The 22,508-nt window shown below is 38.6% G+C and overlaps 1 protein-coding gene across 1 annotated transcript in view; it reads right to left on the reverse strand.

Annotated features, from left to right (window-relative positions):
* CNTLN (centlein) overlaps nucleotides 1–22,197 on the reverse strand; it is a 262,849-nt gene extending 240,652 nt beyond the window's left edge. The window contains exons 1-2 of the mRNA XM_034987908.1: nucleotides 21,823–22,197; nucleotides 15,548–15,636 (exon numbers count right to left, since the gene is read on the reverse strand). Of these exons, the coding sequence (XP_034843799.1) occupies nucleotides 15,548–15,636; nucleotides 21,823–22,182 (449 nt within the window). The 5' untranslated portion in view covers nucleotides 22,183–22,197. The remainder of the gene's footprint in view (nucleotides 1–15,547; nucleotides 15,637–21,822) is intronic.
* Nucleotides 22,198–22,508: the final 311 nt, after the last annotated feature.

A 22,508-nucleotide genomic window follows, 5' to 3' on the forward strand; every position in this document is an offset into this window, starting at 1 on the left:
CTCCCTCTATACGTAAGGAATCTCTTCCCCCTAACTGCCCTTAAGATGGTTTCCTTGGTTCTAAGATTTGCGAGTTTTACTCTTACATGCCGGGGTGTCAGCCTGTTTTCCTTGATCTTGGGAGGGGTCCTCTCTGCCTCTAGGATGCGAATGTTTGTTTCATCCCCCAGATTAGGGAAGTTCTCAGCTACGATTTGCTCAAATATATCTTCTAATCCTCTCTCTCTCTCCACCCCTCCGGGATTCCAATAATTCTGACATTGGAACATTTCATGGTGTCACTTATTTCTCTGATTCTATTTTCATGGATTCTGAGTTGTTTTTCCCTGGCTTCCTCTTTTCCCTTTTTATCTATTAATTGGTCTTCTGGGTCACTAATCCGTTCTTCTGCCTCGTTTACCCTAGCTGTTAGATTATCTAGATTAGATTGGATCGCACTGATAGCATTTTTAAGTTCTGCCAATTCAGCTTTCATTTCTGCCCTTAGAGACTCTATGTTGCCATTCATCAATTTCTCCATTCTAGCTATTGTCTTCACAATTGCTACCCTGAATTCCATCTCTGACATCTTGGTTATATCTGAATCAATTTGTAAATCTGTGGCATAAGTCATAGTCTCTGAATCTTTCCTATTTTGAGGGTTCCTCCTCCTAGTCATTCTGTTGAGGGGTGGTTGAGGGAATGTATAGAGTCCAAATTATTGACCAGAACCCAAGCAAGATGCACCTGTTTTCTTGGGACCTTAGGGTTGATGGCCTCTTGTTTTCCCAGCCTGTCTTCTTGGGGAGGGGCCTGCCGCGCTGTTACTTAGGCAACCCTCTTTGGACAGAGCTGCCCTGCCCCCTGGGGCGGGGGATGGGCTCAGTGAAAACCGGTTTTTTGGGGCTTTTGTTCTCTGGCGGCTTTCCCTGGTGGCTTTCCGCGTCTCTTCCGAGAGCTAGAGCAGAAGAGACCATTTCTAACCCTCTGCCTCAGAGCAGAGAGATCACAGTCTATTCTTCAGTGAGTTTTCCAGGCCACACTATCTCCGTTTCTGTCAGTGCTGCTATAAATTGCGGTGTCCTGGGTTGTGCGCCCCTCAGCAGCACTCCCAGTCCTCGCCTCCAGGTCGGGCCACGTCTCTGCCCTTTGTGCTTCTAAAACTGCCAGCCACCCCCCGTTTGCACGCATGGCCCCACCACTCCGCGATTCCGTCCAGGGGCCTACCCTAAAGTCCTTTCCCCATTGCTACTGGTCTGCGCGTCTGTGCCCGGTACCCAACGTGGGAGACTATTGCTCACCGGGGGTGTAGGATCCCCACGGCTGGCTCCCTCCTCCTTCCGTTTATCCTCCAATATCTGCCCATGGAATCACAGCTCCCTATTTCATACCTTGAAACCAACCGCCTGTGATATTCTGTTTGTAGAGATCCAGATCTATCTTCTTGCATCTCAGGCTGATTTCATGGGTGTTCAGAGTGGTCTGGTAGATATCCAGCTCAATTTCAGGAACTGGTTGGAATAGGGTCCCCTACTCCTCCGCCATCTCCCACCTCCCCACTGAAACTCCATGTTTCTTAAATGTTTATCATCCTACCTACTGAAGTTGCAATGTTACCTTATGCATTCAAAGATAAAATACAGTGGCAGTATCATATGGCACTAATAATATACTGAAGTGAGAGTTTATATATAATAGCAAGGCAACTGGATTTGTAGGGCTAATAAACAAGTGATATATCTAAAATGTGCTTTTGGCAGTAGTCCATGATAAAGTCATAAAATGACAGGTAAACTCAAAATATAAAATAATACTTTCTACAAATTCATAAGGAAAATACGATATATACAAATGTTTTCTATTTGTGTGATATTATTCAATTGGGAAATCAAAATTTTTTTTCAACAACAAACTTCTACTTAGAATTAGTGAAACTGTTTTTACATCTTTTTTCAGAGATCAAGGAAAGAATTACATTAATATGAACATACTCATCAGAGTACTCAGCAAACTCTATCACAGATTGTCTCTACAAATGTTTTTCTGACTAGACAATACTCTTTAATAGCTAGGCTCAGAGCTATCTTTCTCTTTCAGGACAGTGTCTGACACTCAGATGACACTCAATTGGTATTTGCTGGATGAGTAAATTTGGTAGAAATATTTGCTTTAGTGATGGCTATACATTTCTGAATCTCATAGTTTAGTTTCCTTGCAACATTTTGTAGCCTCTAGACAACCAAATCTAAAGGTAGTAAGGTTCCTCTAGCTATATACTGAAAAGGTCCTAGAGGCGCCTGGCTGGGTCAGTCAGTAGAGCACGTGACTGTTGATCTCAGGGTTGTGAATTCAAGCCCCATGCTGAATGTAGAGATTACTTAAAAATAAATCTTAAAAAAAAACAAAACACTTTAAAAAGGTCTTAGAATTTTCAGTAGTTATCTTGAACCTAAATTCTATAAATTATTTTCTTTGGTGTTTATATACTGCTTTGTCTCGAAGCGAAGATATAAAACAGAATTGATGTTTGAAAAAGAAATCAGTAAGACATTCAGAGCTGAGATACCAGAGGCCTAGACAGAGGGACTGGAAATCAAGGACATAGAGGAATTACTGGATCTGAGTGACAAAGAAAAAGAGAAAGTGATTGGGGAGCCTGTGTGGCTCATTTGGTTAAGCCTCTGATTCTTGATTTTGGCTCAGGTCATGATCTCAGGGTTGTGAGATCGAGCCCTCCATCAGGCTCTGTGCTAGGTGTGGAGCCTGCTTGGGATTTTCTCTCTCCCACTCCCTCTGCCAGTCCCTTTCTCTCTCTCACTATTGCTCACTCTCTCAAAAAAAAAAAAAAAAAAAAAAAAAAAGACAGAGAGAGAAAGCGACTGAACTTGGGAATTGATTTTCTATTCAAAAAGTGACCAAACAGTATCAAAGATTATCCTGAAGATGTGAAATTTAGAGAAAAGGAAGAAAATGGTATGCTTGTGGTAGTAAGATAGTTATACAGTAAAAAAAAACCAAAAAAACAAAAAACCCTCAAAGGAGAAGCCATTAAGTTCTATAAATAATATACTGAATTTGAAGGGCACTATAGGACATGAATTAGAAATGCCATAGGAAAAGGATATAGAAAGATATATAAAAGAAAAAGCCTACATAAAAGGATATAAAATGGCTCTTAGATTTCAGTCATGCATAATAAGAAAAATGGAAGTTAAAACTATTTCAGGATATCATTTTTCACCTTTCAGATATGCAAAAATACAAAAGTCTGAAAACAATGTGATGGCCAGGATGTGGGGAAAGCAGGCCCCTTCTTACATTGCTAGTAGAAATATAAACTGGCACAATTTGCTAATACCTGTCACAATTACAACTGTATATATGTTTTGTATGTTTTGATCTACTGTATAAATCTATCTTTATTAAACAAATTCTCCCAAAATTAGAAGCTTACAACAATGAAAGACTGACATCTGTCATGATTCTGAGGAGCTCTACTGACCCACTCCCTAGTGAAACTGGTGAACGTTATTTTAAAACAATCACTGAAGGGCAATTTGTCCTAAGGGCAAATGAAGAAATATCTTTTCAACAAAATCTACAAAAATCCAGTAAGAAAGGCAACCATTTATGGAAATTAAAAGGGAAAAAATTGGGAAACTTCCAAGTATGAGGAAATTAAACACACTCCTAAATAAAGAATGGGTCATAGAGGAAATCAACCAGAAAATACTTTTGAGATGAGTGAAAATGAAAACACAAAATATCAAAACATATGAGATGTAGCTAAAGCAGTGCTTAGAGGAAAATTTATGGCTCTAAATACCTACATTAAGGAAGAAAAAATGTCTGAAGTCAATAACCTAATGTTCCACCATTAGTGAAAAAATAAAAGCTAACTAAATCTAAAGCAAGCAAAAAGGAGGAATAATAGAGAATAGGGAAAATACTAATGAAACAGAGAATAGAAAAGCAATAGAGAAAATTAATGAAACGAAGACTGTTTTTTTTTAAAAGACTGATCAATAAAACTGACAAGGCTTGACCTAGATTGGCCACAATAAAGAGAAAAGTCACAAATTATTATGATCAGAAATTAAAAGAAAGAGGATATTACTACCAACCTAATAAAAATGAAAAGGATTATAAAGGAATGCTATAAAAAATTATATGCCAGCAAATTAGATAACCTAGAAAAAATTCCTAAAAAGACACAAATTACCAAAACTGATGCAAGAAAAAAGTAGAAAACCTGAACTAACCTATTCGATTAGCAATAAAAAAATTAACCACAAAGCCCAGGACTGGAGGGCTTATGGCTGAATTCTATCAAACATTTAAAGAACAACTAATACCAGTTCTTCAATAACTCTTCTGAAAAAATAAAAGGAAACACTTCCCAACCCATTTTATAAGGCCCATATTACCCTGATACAAAAAACAAAGACATCATAAGAAAAAAAAAAAAAAAACCCAGCAACTACAGACTAATACCTCTTATGAATACACAAAACTCCTCAACAAAATACTAAAAACCAAATCCAACAACATATCAAAAAAACTATACATCATAACCACCAAATGGAATTTATCCCAGGAATATAAAGTTAGTTTAACTTCTGAAAATCAATTAATGTCCTACATTGTATCAATAGACTGTAAAACAAAAAATCACACAATCATCTCAGTATACACAGAAAGTACATCTGACAAAATCAAATAACCTTTCATAATAAAAACAAACTATGAATAGATGGGAACTTCCTAAACCTGCTAAAGGACATCTATGAAAACCCCAAAGATAACATTATACCTAATGGTGAAGGACTGGATGCTTTCTCCCTGTGATCAAGAATAAGACAAGGATTAAAAAAAAAAAAGACAAGGATGTTGGTTCTGGTCTCTTCTGTTCAACAATGTAATGGAGTTCTAGCCAGGGCAAGTAGGCAAGAGAAAGAAATAAAACACATCAAGGTTGAAAGGAAGAAGCAAAACTATCTCTATTCATAGATAATGTGATCTTACAGAAAATCCTAAAGAATCCACTAAAAAAGAATTAGAATAAATGAGTTCAGTACGCTTGCAGGTTATGAGATCAATATGCAGAAATCAATTGTAATCTACACAGTTACACTAACCAATCCGAAAATAAAGTTAAGAAAACAATTCCATCTAAAATAGAATCATTAATAATAAAATATTTAGAAATAAATTTATCCAAAACAGTACAAAATACAAACTCTGAAAACATTGTTGAAAGAAATTTTAAAAGACTAAATAACTGGAAAAACATCTCATGTTCATGATATAGAAAACTTAACACTGTTAAGACGGCAATATTCCCCAAACTGATCTACAGATTCAACACAATCCCTATCAAAATTCCAGATCACTTCTTTGTAGAAATTGATAAACTGACACTAAAATTCATTTGGAATTACATGGACCCAGAATAACCAAAACACTCTTAAAAACAAAGAACAAAGTAGCAGGACTCACTCCTAACTGATTTCAAACTTACTACAAAACCACAGTCCTCAGGACAGTTTTAACACTGGAACAAGAATGGACATACAGATCAATGGAATAGCGCTGAGAATTCAGAAATAAACTCATGCATCTCTGGTCAACCTATTTTTAACAAATGCAAAGACCATCCAATGGGGGGAAAACAGTCTTTTCAACAGGTGCTGGACAACTGGCTATCCATATGCAAAAGAATGAAGTTGGGTCCTTAATTCACACCATTTACAAAACTTAATTCAAAATGGATCAAAGTCATAAACGCACTATTATCACTGTTTGTGAGGAAGGGAAAGGAACAGCTGGAGAAATAAAAGACATATAAAATCACAACTTTTAACTCCTAATGAGATAATAAATTCAGATAATCAATGTATACTAAAATTAAGTGAAACGTTGATGGAGGAGTGAACACTAGCAAGGCACCAATACATTATTACATTTACTTTCTAGATTACCTGTTGGCCCTAAGGTAAAAATACAGCTTTATAATGAAGGGATCAGACTGTCATTACCTTAATGCACTGAATAAAATTATCATTACTGAAAGTAGCACAATCAGACAATATGTGCTTTCATTTGAGATATGCTATGGAACAATCTATGAAATATTTGTGCCAAAAAAGTTGAATCTGAATATAATCAAGCTTTAGTTTATAATAATTAAAGAGTAAAAGTTAAAGTGACAAAACAAGGAAGCAATCAAGTGAATCCAGAATACAAGACCTTCTAAAGGACAACTAATAACCATGTTGGTTTAACAAGATGATGCCATTAAATAGAAGAATACAGAATGTTCTAGACTAAAGAGACATAATCCATTGATCAAAGTTACCACAAAAAGATCTTGATAAGACACTATGTGCTTTCTGATACGACGTGATAAGAATTATATAATTATACCTAAGAAGATTTTTGCCAAAACAGGAGATCTGAATAAGCCTTTAGGTCTAATGACAAGTTTATGGTAACTATAGGATACAGAATATTATAATCAGGAAAATCCAAAATGTGAGAAACTCTACAGGATAAATGAACCAATTTATTTTATTTTATTTTTTAAGTTTCAAAGAGAGGGGCGCCTGGGTGGCTCAGTTGCTTAAGCATCTGACTCTTGATTTCAGCTTAGGTCATGATCTCAGGATCGTGGGGTCAAGTCCCCCATTGGGCTCTGCACTCCTTGCTCAGTGGGGAGCCTGCTTAAGATTCACTGTCTCCCTTTGCCCCTCCCCCCACTCAAATAAATAAATCTTTTAAAAAATAAATAAATAAAGTTGCAAAGAGAAAAAAGAGAAGGATAAGGAACCTATATATTCAGTGGGTAGACTTTGTTTGGGTCCTCATAGGAACAAACCAAATTTTTTTTTTTGAGGGAGAGAGAAACAGCATGAGCATTGGTGGGGGGCCAAAGAGAGAGAGAGAGAGAATCTCAAGCAGGTTCCACACTCAGCACCCCAGAACAAACCAACTTTTTAAAGAAGTATGAGAGTAGGGGCGCCTGGGTGGCTCAGTCAGTTAAGTGTCTGACTCTTGATTTCGGCTTCCTTGAGATTCTCTCTCTCTCCCTCTATCTCTGCCCCTCCACCCCTGCTCGTGCTCTCCCTCGCATGCTCTCCCTCAAAAAAAAAAAAAGGGGAGCGCCTGGGTGGCTCAGTTGGTTAAGCGACTGCCTTCGGCTCAGGTCATGATCCTGGAGTCCCGGGATCGAGTCCCGCATCGGGCTCCCTGCTCAGCAGGGAGTCTGCTTCTCCCTCTGACCTTCCTCCTTCTCATTCTCTCTCTCTCAAATAAATAAATAAAATCTTTAAAAAAAAAAAAAAAGAAGTATGAGGCTATTGGAGAAATCTGAAAATTGACTGGATATTTGACTGTATTCAGGAATAATTATAGGACTCCTAACTATGACCCCATGGTTTTATTAAAAAGAGCCCATTATCTTTTAGAGATAGAGTCAATCCTCATTCAAGGACTCAGAATTTGTGAATTTGCTTATTCACTAAAATTCATTTATAAGCCTACAATTAATACCCATGGCATTTTTCAGTCATTTGCATCCCAACGTGGCAAAAAATTTGAGTCACCCAAACCACATGTTGCCAGCGGAGGTTAAACAAAGGGATGTTCTGTTTCAGTTTTCATACCATAGATAAGTTCTTCTCATGGTCTATTTAGTGCCATATTTTTCACAATTTTGCACTTTTTGTTGATGATTTCACTGTTAATGATCACAAGCACAGTGCTGAAGTGCTATCTAGTGCTCCTAAGTGCAAGAAAACTGTGATGTGCCTTTTGAAGTAGAGGGTGTATTAGACAACTTTTGTTCAGGCGTGAGTTATAGGGTATCATGAGTTCAACTGTAATGAATCAAAAATACATATTAAATAAGATGTCTTTAAAGAGAAGCATACATAAAACAATGTTATATGTTGACCAGCTGACAAAAAGTTGTGCCAAAGGCTCATAGGAACCTAAACCTTTACTTCCCCACAAGCAGTGGTCGTGTTGGGTAATTCAATGTTTGCAAAGACTTTATAGAACATAACTGCTGTGAATAACAAGAACTGACTATAAACACTTATGTAATTGTGGATGATGTCTGGGATTTGCTTCAAAATAATCCATTACTGGTAGAGGGAGCAGAGAAGGAAGTAGAAGTTTACTGATAAAATAAAGTTGGTCATGTGTTGATAATTGTTTAAGGTGGGTGATGAGTAAACATGGGAGTTCATTAATATATTATCTCTGCCTTTGTATCTAATTGAAATATTCCATAATAAAAAGTAAAACAGGGGCGCCTGGGTGGCTCAGTCGTTAAGCGGCTGCCTTTGGCTCAGGTCATGATCCCAGGATCCTGGGATCGAGCCCCGCATCGGGCTCCCTGCTCAGCGGGAAGCCTGCTTCTCCCTCTCCCACTCCCCCTGCTTGTGTTCTGTCTCTCGCTGTGTCTCTCTCTATCAAATAAATAAAATCTTTTAAAAATAAATAAATAAAAAGTAAAACACATGCACACAAATATATGTACCAGCATACCTCGTTTTACTGTGCTTTGCTATATCATGCTTTGCAGATACCAAGTTTTTCACAAACAATCCTGTGTCAAGTAAGTCTACTGGTACCATTTTTCCAACAGCATCTGCTCACTTCATGTCTTGTAATTGTTTTAGGGCACCATGGACCACATGCATATATGACGGCAAACTTAACTGATAAACAGGTGTGCTCTGACTGCCCCCCTGACTGGCCATCCCCCATCTCTTTCCCTCTCCTCAGGCCTCCCTATTCCCTGAAACACAACAATATTGAAATTAGGCCAATTAATAACCCTACAGAGGCCGCTAGTGTCCAAGTGAAAGGAAGAGTTGCGCATCTCTCTTGAAATCAAAAGCCAGAAATAATTAAGCTTAGTTAAAAAGGCATGTCAAAAGCCAAGATAGGCCAAAAGCTAGGCCTCCTGCACCAAACAGTTAGCCAAGTTGTGAACGCAAAGGGGAAGTTCTTGAGGGAATTAAAGTTTCTACTCCAGTGAACACATAAGTGATAAGAAAGCTAAACAACCTTACTGCTGATATGGAGAAAGTTTTAGTGGTCTGGACAGAAGATCAAACCAGCTACAACCTTCCCTTAAGCCAAAGCCTAATCCAGAGCAAGGCCCTAACTCTCTTCAATTCTGTGAAGCTGAGAGAAGTGAAGAAGCTACCAAAGAAAAATCTGAAGCTGGCAGAGGTTGGTTCATGAAGTTGAAGGAAAGAAATCATCGCCATGACGTAAAAGTGCAAGGTGAAACAGCAGGGGCTAATGGACAAGCTACACCAAGTTATCCAGAAGATCTAGCTAAGAGAATGAATAAAGGTGGCTACACTAAAGGACAGATCTTCAATATAGATGAAACAGCCTTCTATTGGAAGAAGATGCAATCCAGGAGTTCCATAGCTAGAGAGAAGTCAATGCCTGGCTTCAAAACTTCAAAGGACAGGCTGACTCTATTGTTAGGGGTTAATGCATCTGGTGACTTTAAGTTGAAGCCAATGCTCATTTACCATTTTTGAAAACCGTAGGGCCATTAAGAATTACACTAAATCTACTTTGCCTATGCTCAACAAATGGAACAACAAAGTATGGATGACAGTACATCTCTTTACAACATGGTTTACCAAATATTTTAAGCCCACTATTGAGAACTACTGCTCAGAAAAAAAAAATTAAAAAAAGATTCCTTTCAAAATGTTACTGCTCACTGACGATCTCTGGTCACCCAAGAGCTTGGATGGATAATGCTTTAATGCCTGCCAACACAACATCCATTTTGAAGCCCATGGATCAAGGAGTCATTTCAACTCTCAAGTCTTATAATTTAAGAAATAGACTTTGTAAGGCTATAGCTGCCATAGATTATGATTTTTCTGATGGATCTGGGCAAAGTCAATTGAAAAGCTTCTGGAAAGGATTCACCATTCTAGATGCCATTAAGAACAGTCATGATTCATGGAAAGAGGTCAGAATATCAACATTACCAAGAGGTTGGAGGAAGTTGATTCCAACCCTCATGGATGACTTTGAGGGATTCAAGACTTTGGTGGAAGAAGTAATTGCAGGTGTGGGGGAAACAGCAAGAGAACTAGAATTAGAAGCCGAGTCTGAAGATGTGATTGAACTGCTGCAATCTCATTATAAAGCTTTAACAGATTATGAGTTGCTTCTTATGGATGAACAAAGAAAGTGGTTTCTTGAGAGGTTTCCTGGTGAAGATGCCATAAGATTGCTGAAATGACAACAAAGGATTTGGAAACTTTCAGTTTGAAAGAATTAACTCCAATTTTGAAAGAAATTCTACTGCGGGTAAAATGATATCAAACAGCATCACATACTATAGAGAAATCTTTCAGGAAAGGAAGAGTCAATTGATGCAGCAAACTTCATTTTTCCCTTACTTTAAGAAATGGCCAAAGCCACCACAACCTTCAGCAACTACCATCCTGATCAGTCAGCAGCCATCAACAACAAAGCAAGACCCTCCAGCAGTAAAAAGATTACAACTCACTGAAAGCTCAGATGATGATTAGCATTTTTTTAGCAATAAAATTTTTCTTTGGGGGGGGAACCGACATAGTACTTTTTAATTAAGGTATGTACATTGTTTTTTAGACATAATGCTACTGCACACTAATAGACTACAGTACAGTGTAAACATAATTTTTATAGGCACTGGAAAACCAAAATTCTGGGGCACCTGGGTGGCTCAGTCGGTTAAGTGTTTGCCTTTGGCTCAGGTCATAATCCCAGGGTCCTGGGATCAAGGACTGACTCTGGGTAGTCTGCTTCTCCCTCTCCCTCTGCCCCTCCCCCTGCCACTTGTGATCTCTCGCTCTCTCAAATAAATTAAAAAAAAAATCTTAAAAAAAAAGAAAACCAAAAATCTCATTTGAGTTGCTTTATTGCAATATTTATTTTATTTTGGTCTGGAACCAAACCTACGACATCTCCAAGGTATGTCTATATACAGACACCCAGCCAAAAAACTTAGCAGAAATTGTAACACAGTGCCAAAAAGTGAGAAAAAAAAAAAACAGATAAGCATTTTTCCAAAAGGGTACTAATGGCACTTGGAGCAGTATAGTTCTTTAATTAAGCAGGATTAACCTACTCATTTCAGTATGTTCTGCCACCCCAGCCTGCACCATGATAGTAGCTCACTGCTTGACACTAACGATGCAAGCAAAGCTTTATCCACAAGGCCATTCATCACAGCATCATTATACAATTTTTTAAATGAAATAATCTTAATGTATAAAAACAAACTACTGATTAAATGTAAATATAATGTATCAAAATAATAGAATACACTGCAACCACTAAAAATGATACTGTACTTCCTCTGAAGATGATTAACTTGATGAAGATGATACTGACATCCATAAATTACATTGCCTTGAATAAATCCCTGTCAGCATGGAAAATAAGAAAGGGGCCAAAATGGACCATAAATATGAGAAACATCTTAAAGACAGAAAGATGTGCTCACAAACCCAGAGGAGAAAAATCATAATTCAAAACCCAAACGGTGCCTACAGTGGAAGAGGAAGTTGCTTTTTCTCAAAAAGTCCCAGAGAAAGGCTTTAAGTACCAATTGGTAAACACAGAGAACAGAAGGCAAAAGGAATCAAGAAAACTAATAAAGGAACCACTTACCAAAAAGCTGAGTTTCTCACTCACCTGCAGCATTTGCCTACAGCAAATGGCCAAAGACTCCTTTCCTCATTCAAAAGGAAGTCTTAAATCTTCAGTTTGAAAGGGCCCACCAAAAGCTAAGAAGGCTGGATTTTTTAAAACCATTTAGGTTTTAAAATGATCAATGATACTAAAATGTTACAATATTACACATAAAGAGAAAATCCAAAAGTTTAAGCAAGCTACCTAGAAAGAAATAAGAATCATACTTGCACTGGGATCACACAGGTACTTGGCAGCACCTCTGTATGCTAAAAGAAGACACTAGACCTATACTTTCAAAAATCTGAAGGAAATTACGTTGACATAAAATTTCATATTGGAAGCCTGGGTGGCTCAGTTGGTTGCGCATCTGCCTTCGGCTCAGGTCATGATCCCAGGGTCCTGGGATTGAGTCCTGTGTCAGGCTCCCTGCTGAGGAGGAAGCCTGCTTCTCCCTCTCCCTCTGCCTGCTGCTTCCCCTGCTCATGCTCTCTCTCTCTCAGATAAACAAATAAAATCTTAAAAGAAAAATCTTTAAAAATTAAATAAAATAAAATTTCATATTCAGCTAAATTATCAGTCAAGCATAAGGACAAATGAAAGACATTTTCAGGCACGTAAGGAGTCAGAAATTGGAATCTTGTGCATCCTTTCTGAGAAATAATTTTGAAAATATAACCCAACAAAAAAGAAAAAGAAAGATGTGGGAACCCAGCAACTATGGAACTAGTCTAAGAGTACAATGAAAAGAAATTCTAGGATAACTACAAATAGGTTTAGAAAGCAATTGGGCCAAATTCATACCAGAAGCCAACAGGGCTCAAGGAAGAATGTCTTCAGTCACTATACAAACACAGACATTCTTATAAGAAAAAGCAAAAAAGAAGGGCAATTAGAAATTCCAAAGGGAAATAATGTTGTCCAGGAAGACCAAGGTATAGATATTAAACAGACTTAAATGTAGCATTATTTGGGTAACTAACTAATGGACTACACAGAAAGACAGTGTATTTGACTTTGATATTGAGAATATTCTTTTTTGAAAGACAAAGATTGAATGGTATACCATTCTGCCCTTTTAACAGGTTGAAACATACTAAACAGTTCTCTAGGAAATAATGTTCACATAATTATAAAACTATAAATGCCACTTAAACAGGTTTCCAATTTCAAAAGTCAGTTCAAATTCCAAAGTCTCTCATAGTATGACATATGGACAACATCAGAATTATCTGGAAAGCTTATTTTAAAAAGACTTCTGGACCGCATCCCTAGAGATTCAGTTGATCAGGGGAAAGTCCCAGAGATCTGCCTTTTAACAAATTCGCCAGGGATATCTTTTGCACACTAAAATTTTGAGAATCATAGCTGTAAAGCAATAATCTCCCAAATTTTCCATTACATACCTTACTAGCAGAAGGCTTTTGAGTATCCATCCCCAAATATATGTGTACTTATTTACAAATTATATATATTTACTTTTATATGTATATTATGTATACTGAAAAATAGAAATCTCAAAGGATAAGACAATTGACCCAATAATATTTTAATATTTGTCTTGACCAAGAAGAAAGTGAAAATTAAAGATAGTTTTAGTGAGTTTTAAAAAAATACCAAATTAGTCAAAACCACAAGGAGATACCACCTCACACCATTCAGAATGGCTAAAATTAACAAATCAGGAAATGACAGATGTTGGCGAGGATGCAGAGAAAGGGGAACCCTCTTACAGTGTGGGTGGGAATGCAAGCTGGTGCAGCCACTCTGGAAAAAGTATGGAGGTTCCTCAAAAAGTTGAAAATAGAGCTACCCTATGACCCAGCAATTATAGTATTAGATATTTGCCCCAAAGATACAAATGTAGTGATCCTAAGGGGCACCTGCATCCCAATGTTTATAGCAGCAATGTCCACAATAGCCAAACTATAGAAAGAGCCCAGATGTCCATCGACAGATGAACAGATAAAGAAGATGTGGTATATATAAATAAAATACTACTCAGCCCTCAAAAAGAATGAAATCTTGCCATTTACAACGACATGGATGGAACTAGAAGGTTATTATTCTAAGCGAAATAAGTCAATGAGAGAAAGGCAATTATCATATGATCTCACTCATATGTATAATTTAAGAAACAAAACAGGGGATCATAGGGGAAGAGAGGAAAAAATAAAACAAGATGAAACCAGACAGGGAGACAAACCATAAGAGACTCTTAATCATAGGAAATAAACTGAGGGCTGCTAGAGGGGAGAGGGGTGTAGGGATGGGGTAACTGGACATTAAGGAGGGCATGTGATGTAATGAGCACTGGGTATTATATAAGACTGATGAAGCACTGACCTCTACCTCTGAAACCAACAATACATTATATGTTAATTGACTTTAAATTTAAAAAAATAAATAAAAATACCAAATTAGAAAATTGGAAAATATATACAAATAAAATGAGGAGTATAACGAAAGAATCACAGAAATGACTACTGAGGGCACCTGGGTGGCTCAGTCGTTAGGCGTCTGCCTTCGGCTCAGGTCATGATCCCAGGGTCCTGGGATCAAGCCCTGCATTGGGCTCCCTGCTCAGCAGGAAGCCTGTTTCTCCCTCTCCCTCTACCCCTCCCCCCTGCTTGTGTTCCCTCTCTCGCTGTGTCTCTCTCTGTCAAATAAATAAATAAAATCTTAAAAAAAAAAAAGAAATGACTACTGAAATCCCAAGAATATATCTTCTAGAAGGCTTATTCAGCTAGAAAACAGAATGGGATTGAGAGTGATCACATTTCATCTCAAGGATGACTAAGTAACAAGGGTACTGCAACAAAAGGCTAATTCTGATTATCAAAAGGGAAAAACTGATTGATGAGCTGGACATATAAGCAACATGAAGAGAAAGTGATTACACTATTTTAAGAGTTCACAATTACCAAGGATGGTAAAACTATACATAGGTATGTATCACAGATTTTAAAAAGTTAATTCCAGAGAACACTGGAATGATCTTAGGGCTAGACACACCAAAGGTAAATAAAGTTCAAGTTATCAAAAAATGATATTCAGATTATATAATCATGATTCCAATAAAGAAAAAGAAAAAGGCATCCATATGCTTAGCTTTTCACTTAGGCAAAGTACTGAAATCCATTTACCCGGAAACCAAGTGTTTTAATTGCTATGCTAAGCATCATGGAACTACTGTATACCAAATGTTTGGTAAAGAGTACCCAGCATCACTCCACTGTTTCTAATGACCAAGAAGAGGGCCAATAATCTAACAGTTAAATGAATGGGCATTCCCTACAGTGTAATACAGACTGCTAAGTGAAATCCCTCAGTCTATTCCAGAACACTTACTCTATTCTGGCAAGGTCATCTCAGGCTTTGAAGTACACACTGCAGCTACATCAGGGGAAAAGTGAGCCATGTCTAGAAAGGATCATGTCTAGAAAGTTGTCAACAGACGCAGTTTCAGAGTAAAAAGCCAAATAACAGCTACTTCTCCAATTTTTAAAGTTGAGCTGGAATAGCCCAACACAAACATATACACAGACACACAGACACACACAGACAACACACAGAGATACACACAGTGTACGAGTCATAGTTTTATCTCTAACCTGCCAACTTCCCAAATATGTCAGAATACGAGCAGGAGATATGGCCTATTTGTATCTGGTGAATTGGCCCCCCCTGAAATAAGTCCAATAATTATAACATCATGCTCCCCATTCATTTGGAAATCAAATCTCTTTGGGACTTAATGCCAAGTTTTAACTTTAATAATAAGGCAAAACAAATTCAACAAGCCCAATCCTCATGGAAAAATAACTTGGGAGCTCACCTTTCCACAATCAAACTGACTGCTTGTGCGAGATCTGGGTTTGTCACCTGGAGACGTTTCCACAGAGACCATACAAATTCTTTATCAGCCTTAAAGAAACAGAAGACATTTTTAATGCACTGCTTTGTAGCTAAATCAGAGAAGACACTACATTAAATTAAAAAAATGAAAAAACAATTACTTGATCTCTAGTTCTGTAACTCTAAAATAGAGTCTTGCAAAGTATAACAAGAAAGCTTTATTTTAAAAAGTTCTTACACTGCTACTCCACATTCACTTTTACTATTTCTACCACCCACACTTTAGGGTTGTAAGTAAATGTTGGAATGCTGAATATCATAGTTAAATTTGGCTCTAAAAGAGAATTGTTCTCTATTTATTGCTCCAGTTTTCAACTCCCCTTTTCAGCAAAATTCCTTGGAAGAGTTGCCTATAATGGTCTCCACTTCCTCACTTCCATTCACTCTATTACATCCTCCAGTCAGATGTCCCTCCCCACTATGATGCTAAATTCCTTTTTCAAGGTCCTCTATGTAGCCAAATCCCATAGACAATGGGCAGTTTTAAATGTATTATTTGTTTCAGGGGTACAGGTCTGTGATTCGTCAGTCTTACACAATTCATAGCACTCACCATAGTACTTACCCTCCCCAAAGTCCATCACCCAGCCATCCCATCCGCCTACCCCCCTCCACTCCAGCAACCCTCAGTTTCTTTCCTGAGATTAAGAGTCTCTTATGGTTTGTCTCCCTCTCTGGTTTCATCTTGTTTCATTTTTCTGGGCAGTTTTAGTCTTAAGTCAGTTGTTATGACAACTGTGGTTGAGAGTTAGGAGTCACTTTGGGGGAAGTTTTTAAAAATAGTGATGATCTAGAGATTCTGATTTAATTGGTTTCAGGTAAGGTTCAAGCACCAGTATTTTTTTAAAGTTCCTCAGGTGATTCTGTGCACTCAAGGTTGAGAACCATTGCTCTAGGGGACTCATTCAGTCCCACAGTTTTATGTGTCAACGGTACACTGAGGACTTCCAACATTTCCATCCTAAGTGGTTTTCTCCACCCCTAGGTGCAAACTCCAATCTCCAACTGCCTACTCAATAATTCCACTTGAATACTTAATAGATATCTCAAATTTAACTTATCCAAAAAAATTCTTGATTTCCTACTCTTTCACAAACCTACTCCTCTCTGCAGCTCAGAAAATGACACCACCATCTAGTCATCTGTTCAAAGGCCTAACACCTACAAGTCAATTCTGTTGTTTTCCTCATACTTCATATCCAATCAGTAAATCCTATTGTTTTTACCTACAACATATATCCCATTCTAACCACTTCTCACCACCTCCACCACCATCTTCCTAGTTCAAACCAACCTCATCTCTTGCCTAGCCATCCATGATGATCCCCTGGCCTCCTTATAGCTCAAAACCCTCCAATGGATTCCCATCAGATTAGGAAAATAATCCAAATTCTGTAACAAGGCTACAAGACCCCACATTATCTGACCCCATACACACCTCTCCAACCTCATCTATCACTCTCTCCATTCATTATACACACTGGTTTTCTTGTTCTGCTTGTACCAGGGCCTTTGCACATGTACCATCCACCAGATTTTCATGTAGATTATTTCCTCACTTCATTCAGGTCTTTGCTTAAATGTCACCTCAAGAGAAATCTTCTCTACTATATAGTCACCCAAACTCATAAGTCTCTGATAACCCTTTACCCTGTTTAATTTGTTTTTTCACAGCACATTTCATAATACTATATTTGGTTGGTTGGTTTTACTTGTGTGACAGATATTTCTATTTGTGTCTGTGTCCATCATCCATTCTCTCCTATTAGTAATAGAAACCATTTGGCTCTTTGCTGTCCAATTAAAAGCCTGGCCCCTCTTACCTATGGATGTGACTAAGTTCTGCCAATGAAATATAAAAGTTATTGCTGGAAATCTTAAAATTAGACTTATGTCTACCAAATGTGTTACAAATATTTTTTCCTAGTATATTGTTGCTTATTTAACTTTATGATGGAGTGTTTTTGAAAAAGGGTAATTATTAATTTCATATATTCATATTTATCCATCTTTTCCATTATGGCTTATGGATTTTATGTATCAGTTTTTCTAACTGGCCTTCTCTACTCAGAGATTAGAAATATATCTACCTATACTTCTAAAACTTTTGTTTTCATTTTTTAATGCTCAAATCTTTGATCTACTTTGTTTGATTGATTACTTATTTGTTTTCAAAAGACTTTTGACAGCCTGAGTACTAGAGAGTACTACTTACCTAAACATTCCTATATATCATGCTTTACTTTATCCCTTTAGAAACAAGAATTTAGAATTTGGGTATTAAAATGATTCAAGTTAAAAACAAGAAATGTCAGTATATAAATCATGTCATAACCTGCCTGGAAGGTAGTGAAGGTAAGAAAGAATAAGCCATGCAACATAATGTGCTATGTAATCTCTCTATTTTTAAAAGGCATGTTGAGGAAATCACAAAATCCCTTGAAACCAGTATTATCAGGGAGCCTGATGCGGGGCTCGATCCCTGGGATCATGACTTGAGCCAAAGGCAGACGCTGAACGACTGAGCCACCCAGGCGCCCCTAAATATGACTTAATAACAAAGGACTGAGCTCTAGCACAGTGAAAGAGATATAGCAAGAAATCCAAAAAAATCTGATGAAAAAAATCTTTATATCACAGCGTTTATTAGACTCAGCCTACAAAAGAGTTGACTAAATGCTTGGAGATCTGAGTCTAAATTATCTTAGTAATGGATTGGCCTTGACTTTCACGTATCAGCTGGTATAGAAATAAGTATCAACTTTGCAGACACAGACAACCAAAATTATCTTTTTCACTGGGTACACACTTTCCCAGCACCGAGTTTAGTGTCTGGCAACATAACAGACCCTCAATTTACCTCTACTGGAGGAATGAATTCAACAAACATATGAAAACTATTTCCTGCATTTAATAAATAATTTGCCTATCAGAACCCAGGGAAAACAAGGGGATGAGTTTAATTACAAAGTATGGCACAAAGTAGCCTCTCAATAAATTATTATTATGAAAAATAATTGCACAAAAAGATTCACATAACCAAAATACAACTACTAACACTGGTGAGAATTCTAATTGTACAGTAAGTTTTCAAAATTTTTTTTCTTTATGAATGACCGGAGAAGTTTTCAACACACCTAAATATCTAACAAAAAATATAACTAGTCATATAATCTTAATTCCAACATCACATGCTTCATTAAACTTAGTTTCATCACTAAAGTTGGAGTAATAAACATATATTTCATTTTTTTTTAATTTTATTTTTAAGTAAACTCTACATCCAATGCGGGGCTTGAACACGACCTGGAGATCAAGAGTCGCATGCTCTACCGACTGATCCAGCCAGGTATCAACATATATTTCATTTAAATGCCCTAAATAATTTTTAACCCAAAATTGGCTTATAGGTTTAGTGAATATTTTTGGCTGCTACTGAAAAAGGAAATAGCTTTGAGATATATATACGTACGTCACACACAAATATAAATGTGTATGTATATATGTGTGTATATAGCATTACTTCTTCTCTTCTGGTATTCTACAGGTGGTGATAAATGTGCACATACACACACACTTGCAATATCCTGAACTGCAAATAGAACACATTCTTGAAACTCATAATCAAAATTAGTAAGAGTACGGTGAAGCTGGGTTCTAAATCAATGAATAAGACATAAATGTCACAAACTTAAAATTGTCCTTTGAAGCACCCTTGAAATTTCATTAGGAAAAGCTACATTAGGAAGCCAATGTCTTATCCTCAGTAGGTCCAACACATACAGCTTTTCTCCCCACATTGAAGTTAATCATGTTTTCTTCAGCTAAGCATTATGTGCATGTTGCTTGCTAGTAGGGAGCCATATGAAATAAAAAAAAAAAAAAAAACCTTTAATATTACAATCACATAGAGTTGGATGAGAAACACTTGGAATTGAGATTGTTTTCTTTTTATGCTTATTCTGAGTAATTCCAATGGGGTGCAATAGTACATGGACCCACTCAAACTTTCTTTTCTCCACCAAGTACATATAAATAAATTCCTGTAAGCTAAATGTGGGGGGAAAAAAATCAACTAATCTGTATGAAGCTACTATTTATGACCAGAGACTAATTAGCAAGATTCTTTTTCCCCAAACTGTACGTTTGACGCATTTCTATGTCAAATTAATTTAGTAGATCTGAGCAGTATTTTCTCAAAAAGTAGAATTTAAAAGAAAAATCAGAGTCCACGACGAACAGTTAGGGTAAACATTCTTTCTGAAATTCTAGGTATGTGTATGTGTGTATACTTACTACATTAACATGAAAAATGAATTTATTTTAGATTGTAATTTTTGAAAGGTTTGAAAAACAGGGCTAATACTATGTTTTTGGGTAATGTGATTTCTAGCTGAGTAAGGAGAAGAACAAATAAAAAAGGTCTAAAAGTGAACTTTTAATTATGCAAATGTTTTTTTAATAAAACAATTGGGAGTTCAATTATTATTTCTCCCAAGTTTCCCCAAGAGCAGGAGTGTGGTTTGACCACAGTTTTGAATGGGATACTGCCAATCTCATCTCACATTACTGGAATGCCTATGATCATCAAACAGTGTCAATATTACAAAAATCTCAAGAACCACCTCTAGCCTAATTATGACCATCTCTATTCTTACATCTGCCTAGAGCACTTTAATCATCTTCCTAGTCCATATATTTCCAAGGTCAGAAGGGCCGACACCGTATTTGAAACTACATTTTTAAAGAATAGGGAATGGATTTGGGGGATGGGGTCAGTGGGCTGTTTCCAACAGAGTGATTTCCCTAATCAAGTCAGTTATAAAAAGTATCTCAGCTCCTTAGCCAGCTATAACTATGGGATATATAAAGAAAGGGAAAGAGGAAAGTATAGAAGGTATGGGTAAATAGCATCTGAGATTAGGATTTGTCAAAGTAACAAAAGCCTTTATCAGGGGTTAACATCTTTATCCAAGGGTGAGGTGTGTAGATGACGAAATGCTTTAGTTCACTGGTGTCTCTTATTGGTCCTTTGCTCCTTATTCAGTGAAGATCAGAAAATGGGAAAATGAAAAAGAAGCAGTCACATATTATTTCCCCTACCTGTTTAAGCAAATGCATATTCAATTTGAACAAAATTGTCCTGTTTTTACAGCTTTGACTCAATCAGCAAGGACCTACTAAAGGGGCAAAAGAACCCAATAGAACAAACTATGCAAGAGAATCAATTTCATGAATTTTTACTAATCTAAACTGATGATACTGTTCATAAAGTTACCTTGGTTGTTAGCAGTTCCTAATTGGTTCTATCTTGAAGACAGAGTGATTAAAAGATTTATTGTTGAGTGAATCCCCTACATTTATATCGCCCAACCCTGTCTAAAGGTTCTGGTAAAATCAGAGAAGAGATGGTGGTAAGGATGCAAAACTAAAATGAAATCAAATCTCTTTGAACATGAGTGCAGCCAAGCCATCTTTAATAACTACAAATAACGGGCAAGTAAATTAACATAATTGATTTACCAAATGCTTCTCACTGGCAAGAAGACAGGAAAATGAAATTTCTCTCTCAAGGACTATAGAATTAGGATCGCTGGTTAATAAACATTAGGCATCATCTACTATGTGTGAAAGTTCCCGGCCTAAGACTCCCTAAAAATTATTGATCTGTGTTTACCACTTAAGTTTAACTTAGGTTGACTTATGAACAAGTGTGGATCTGAAAATTAAAAACAGGCTCCTTCATCGATAGGTTTTATTTTAATAGACGTGTTTCAACTTTCCTGTTCAGCGTATCAACTCGTGGACTGCACTCAACTCCTCTCCAAGTACCACTTAACAGTCACGACCGGGAACTTCGGCTTGGGGGTGGGGGCGGTGCGACCGCACGTTTTGGTGGGACCCAAGTGAAGAAACCAAAACCAGGGCGCCGAGGCGAACCCTGCCCGGCCTGTCCCGAGAGGGGCGGGAGCGCCAGGTCGGGGAGCCGGGCGCTGCCGCGTCCCCCCAGCACCAAGCAGCGGGCCGGGCTGGGTGTGGAAGCCAGGAGGGAGCGCCGCGGGGCGGAGATGGGTGGGTCCCGAACCCGCGCAGCGACGCAGCCTAAGGCAGAGGGAGAGGGGCGCGCCTCCCCACCGGCCCGGCCCCGGCCCCGGCCCCGCTGAGTAGGGGAAAGGCCGGCGGCCACCTCGATACCTGACACAGGGCCAGCTCCTCCTTTAGGCTGCTCAGCTCTTCCTCCAGCAGCTGCGTCCGGGTCACCATCGCCTCCTCTACCGAGATGCCCTCTAGCCGCTTGGACCCCTTGGGCGAGCTGAGGAGGGGAGCCTGAGCCGGAGCTGCCCGCCCTGGCCCTCGCCGGCCCCCTGACCCTTCTTCGCCCCGCCCGCATATATCGTTTTTGTCCACGACGCCCTCCCGCACTGCGCTCGCAAGACCCGAGGCCTCGCTGCGTACTGCGTGTACCACAGTTCCCCGCCCAACACGTGGGGACCAAGGGCCCAACTGTCGCGCTGGGGGCGGGGGGAGCGCTGAGGGCGGCGAGCGCGCCGCCATGGCCGCGGCTGCTAACGGGTCAAGTTCCCTTTTGGAAACTCCACCTCCCCTTCCCCATCCTGGCGAGCCCGGAGCTCCGAGCCACGCATGCGCGAGCCTTTTCCCGCCTTGGCGCGCGGGGTCTCGCGCTCGCGGATCCTGGCCTGCTTTCCGCGGGACGCGCGCCCGGCGCCGGCGCGGGAGTGCGCACGCGCCGTGGTCCAAGGGGCTCGGCCTGTCCCCGGCGCGCGCCACCCAGACAGGCGCTGTCCGAGTCTTCGGTTCCCAACGCCACGCCTGCCCGCCCACCTAAAGCCCTACCCGCCACTTAGCGCCTAGCTTACCTC

The sequence above is a fragment of the Mirounga leonina genome, unplaced genomic scaffold (assembly GCF_011800145.1).
Source record: "Mirounga leonina isolate KUSES-001 unplaced genomic scaffold, KU_Mleo_1.0 Mir_447, whole genome shotgun sequence".
Lineage (NCBI taxonomy): Eukaryota > Metazoa > Chordata > Mammalia > Carnivora > Phocidae > Mirounga > Mirounga leonina.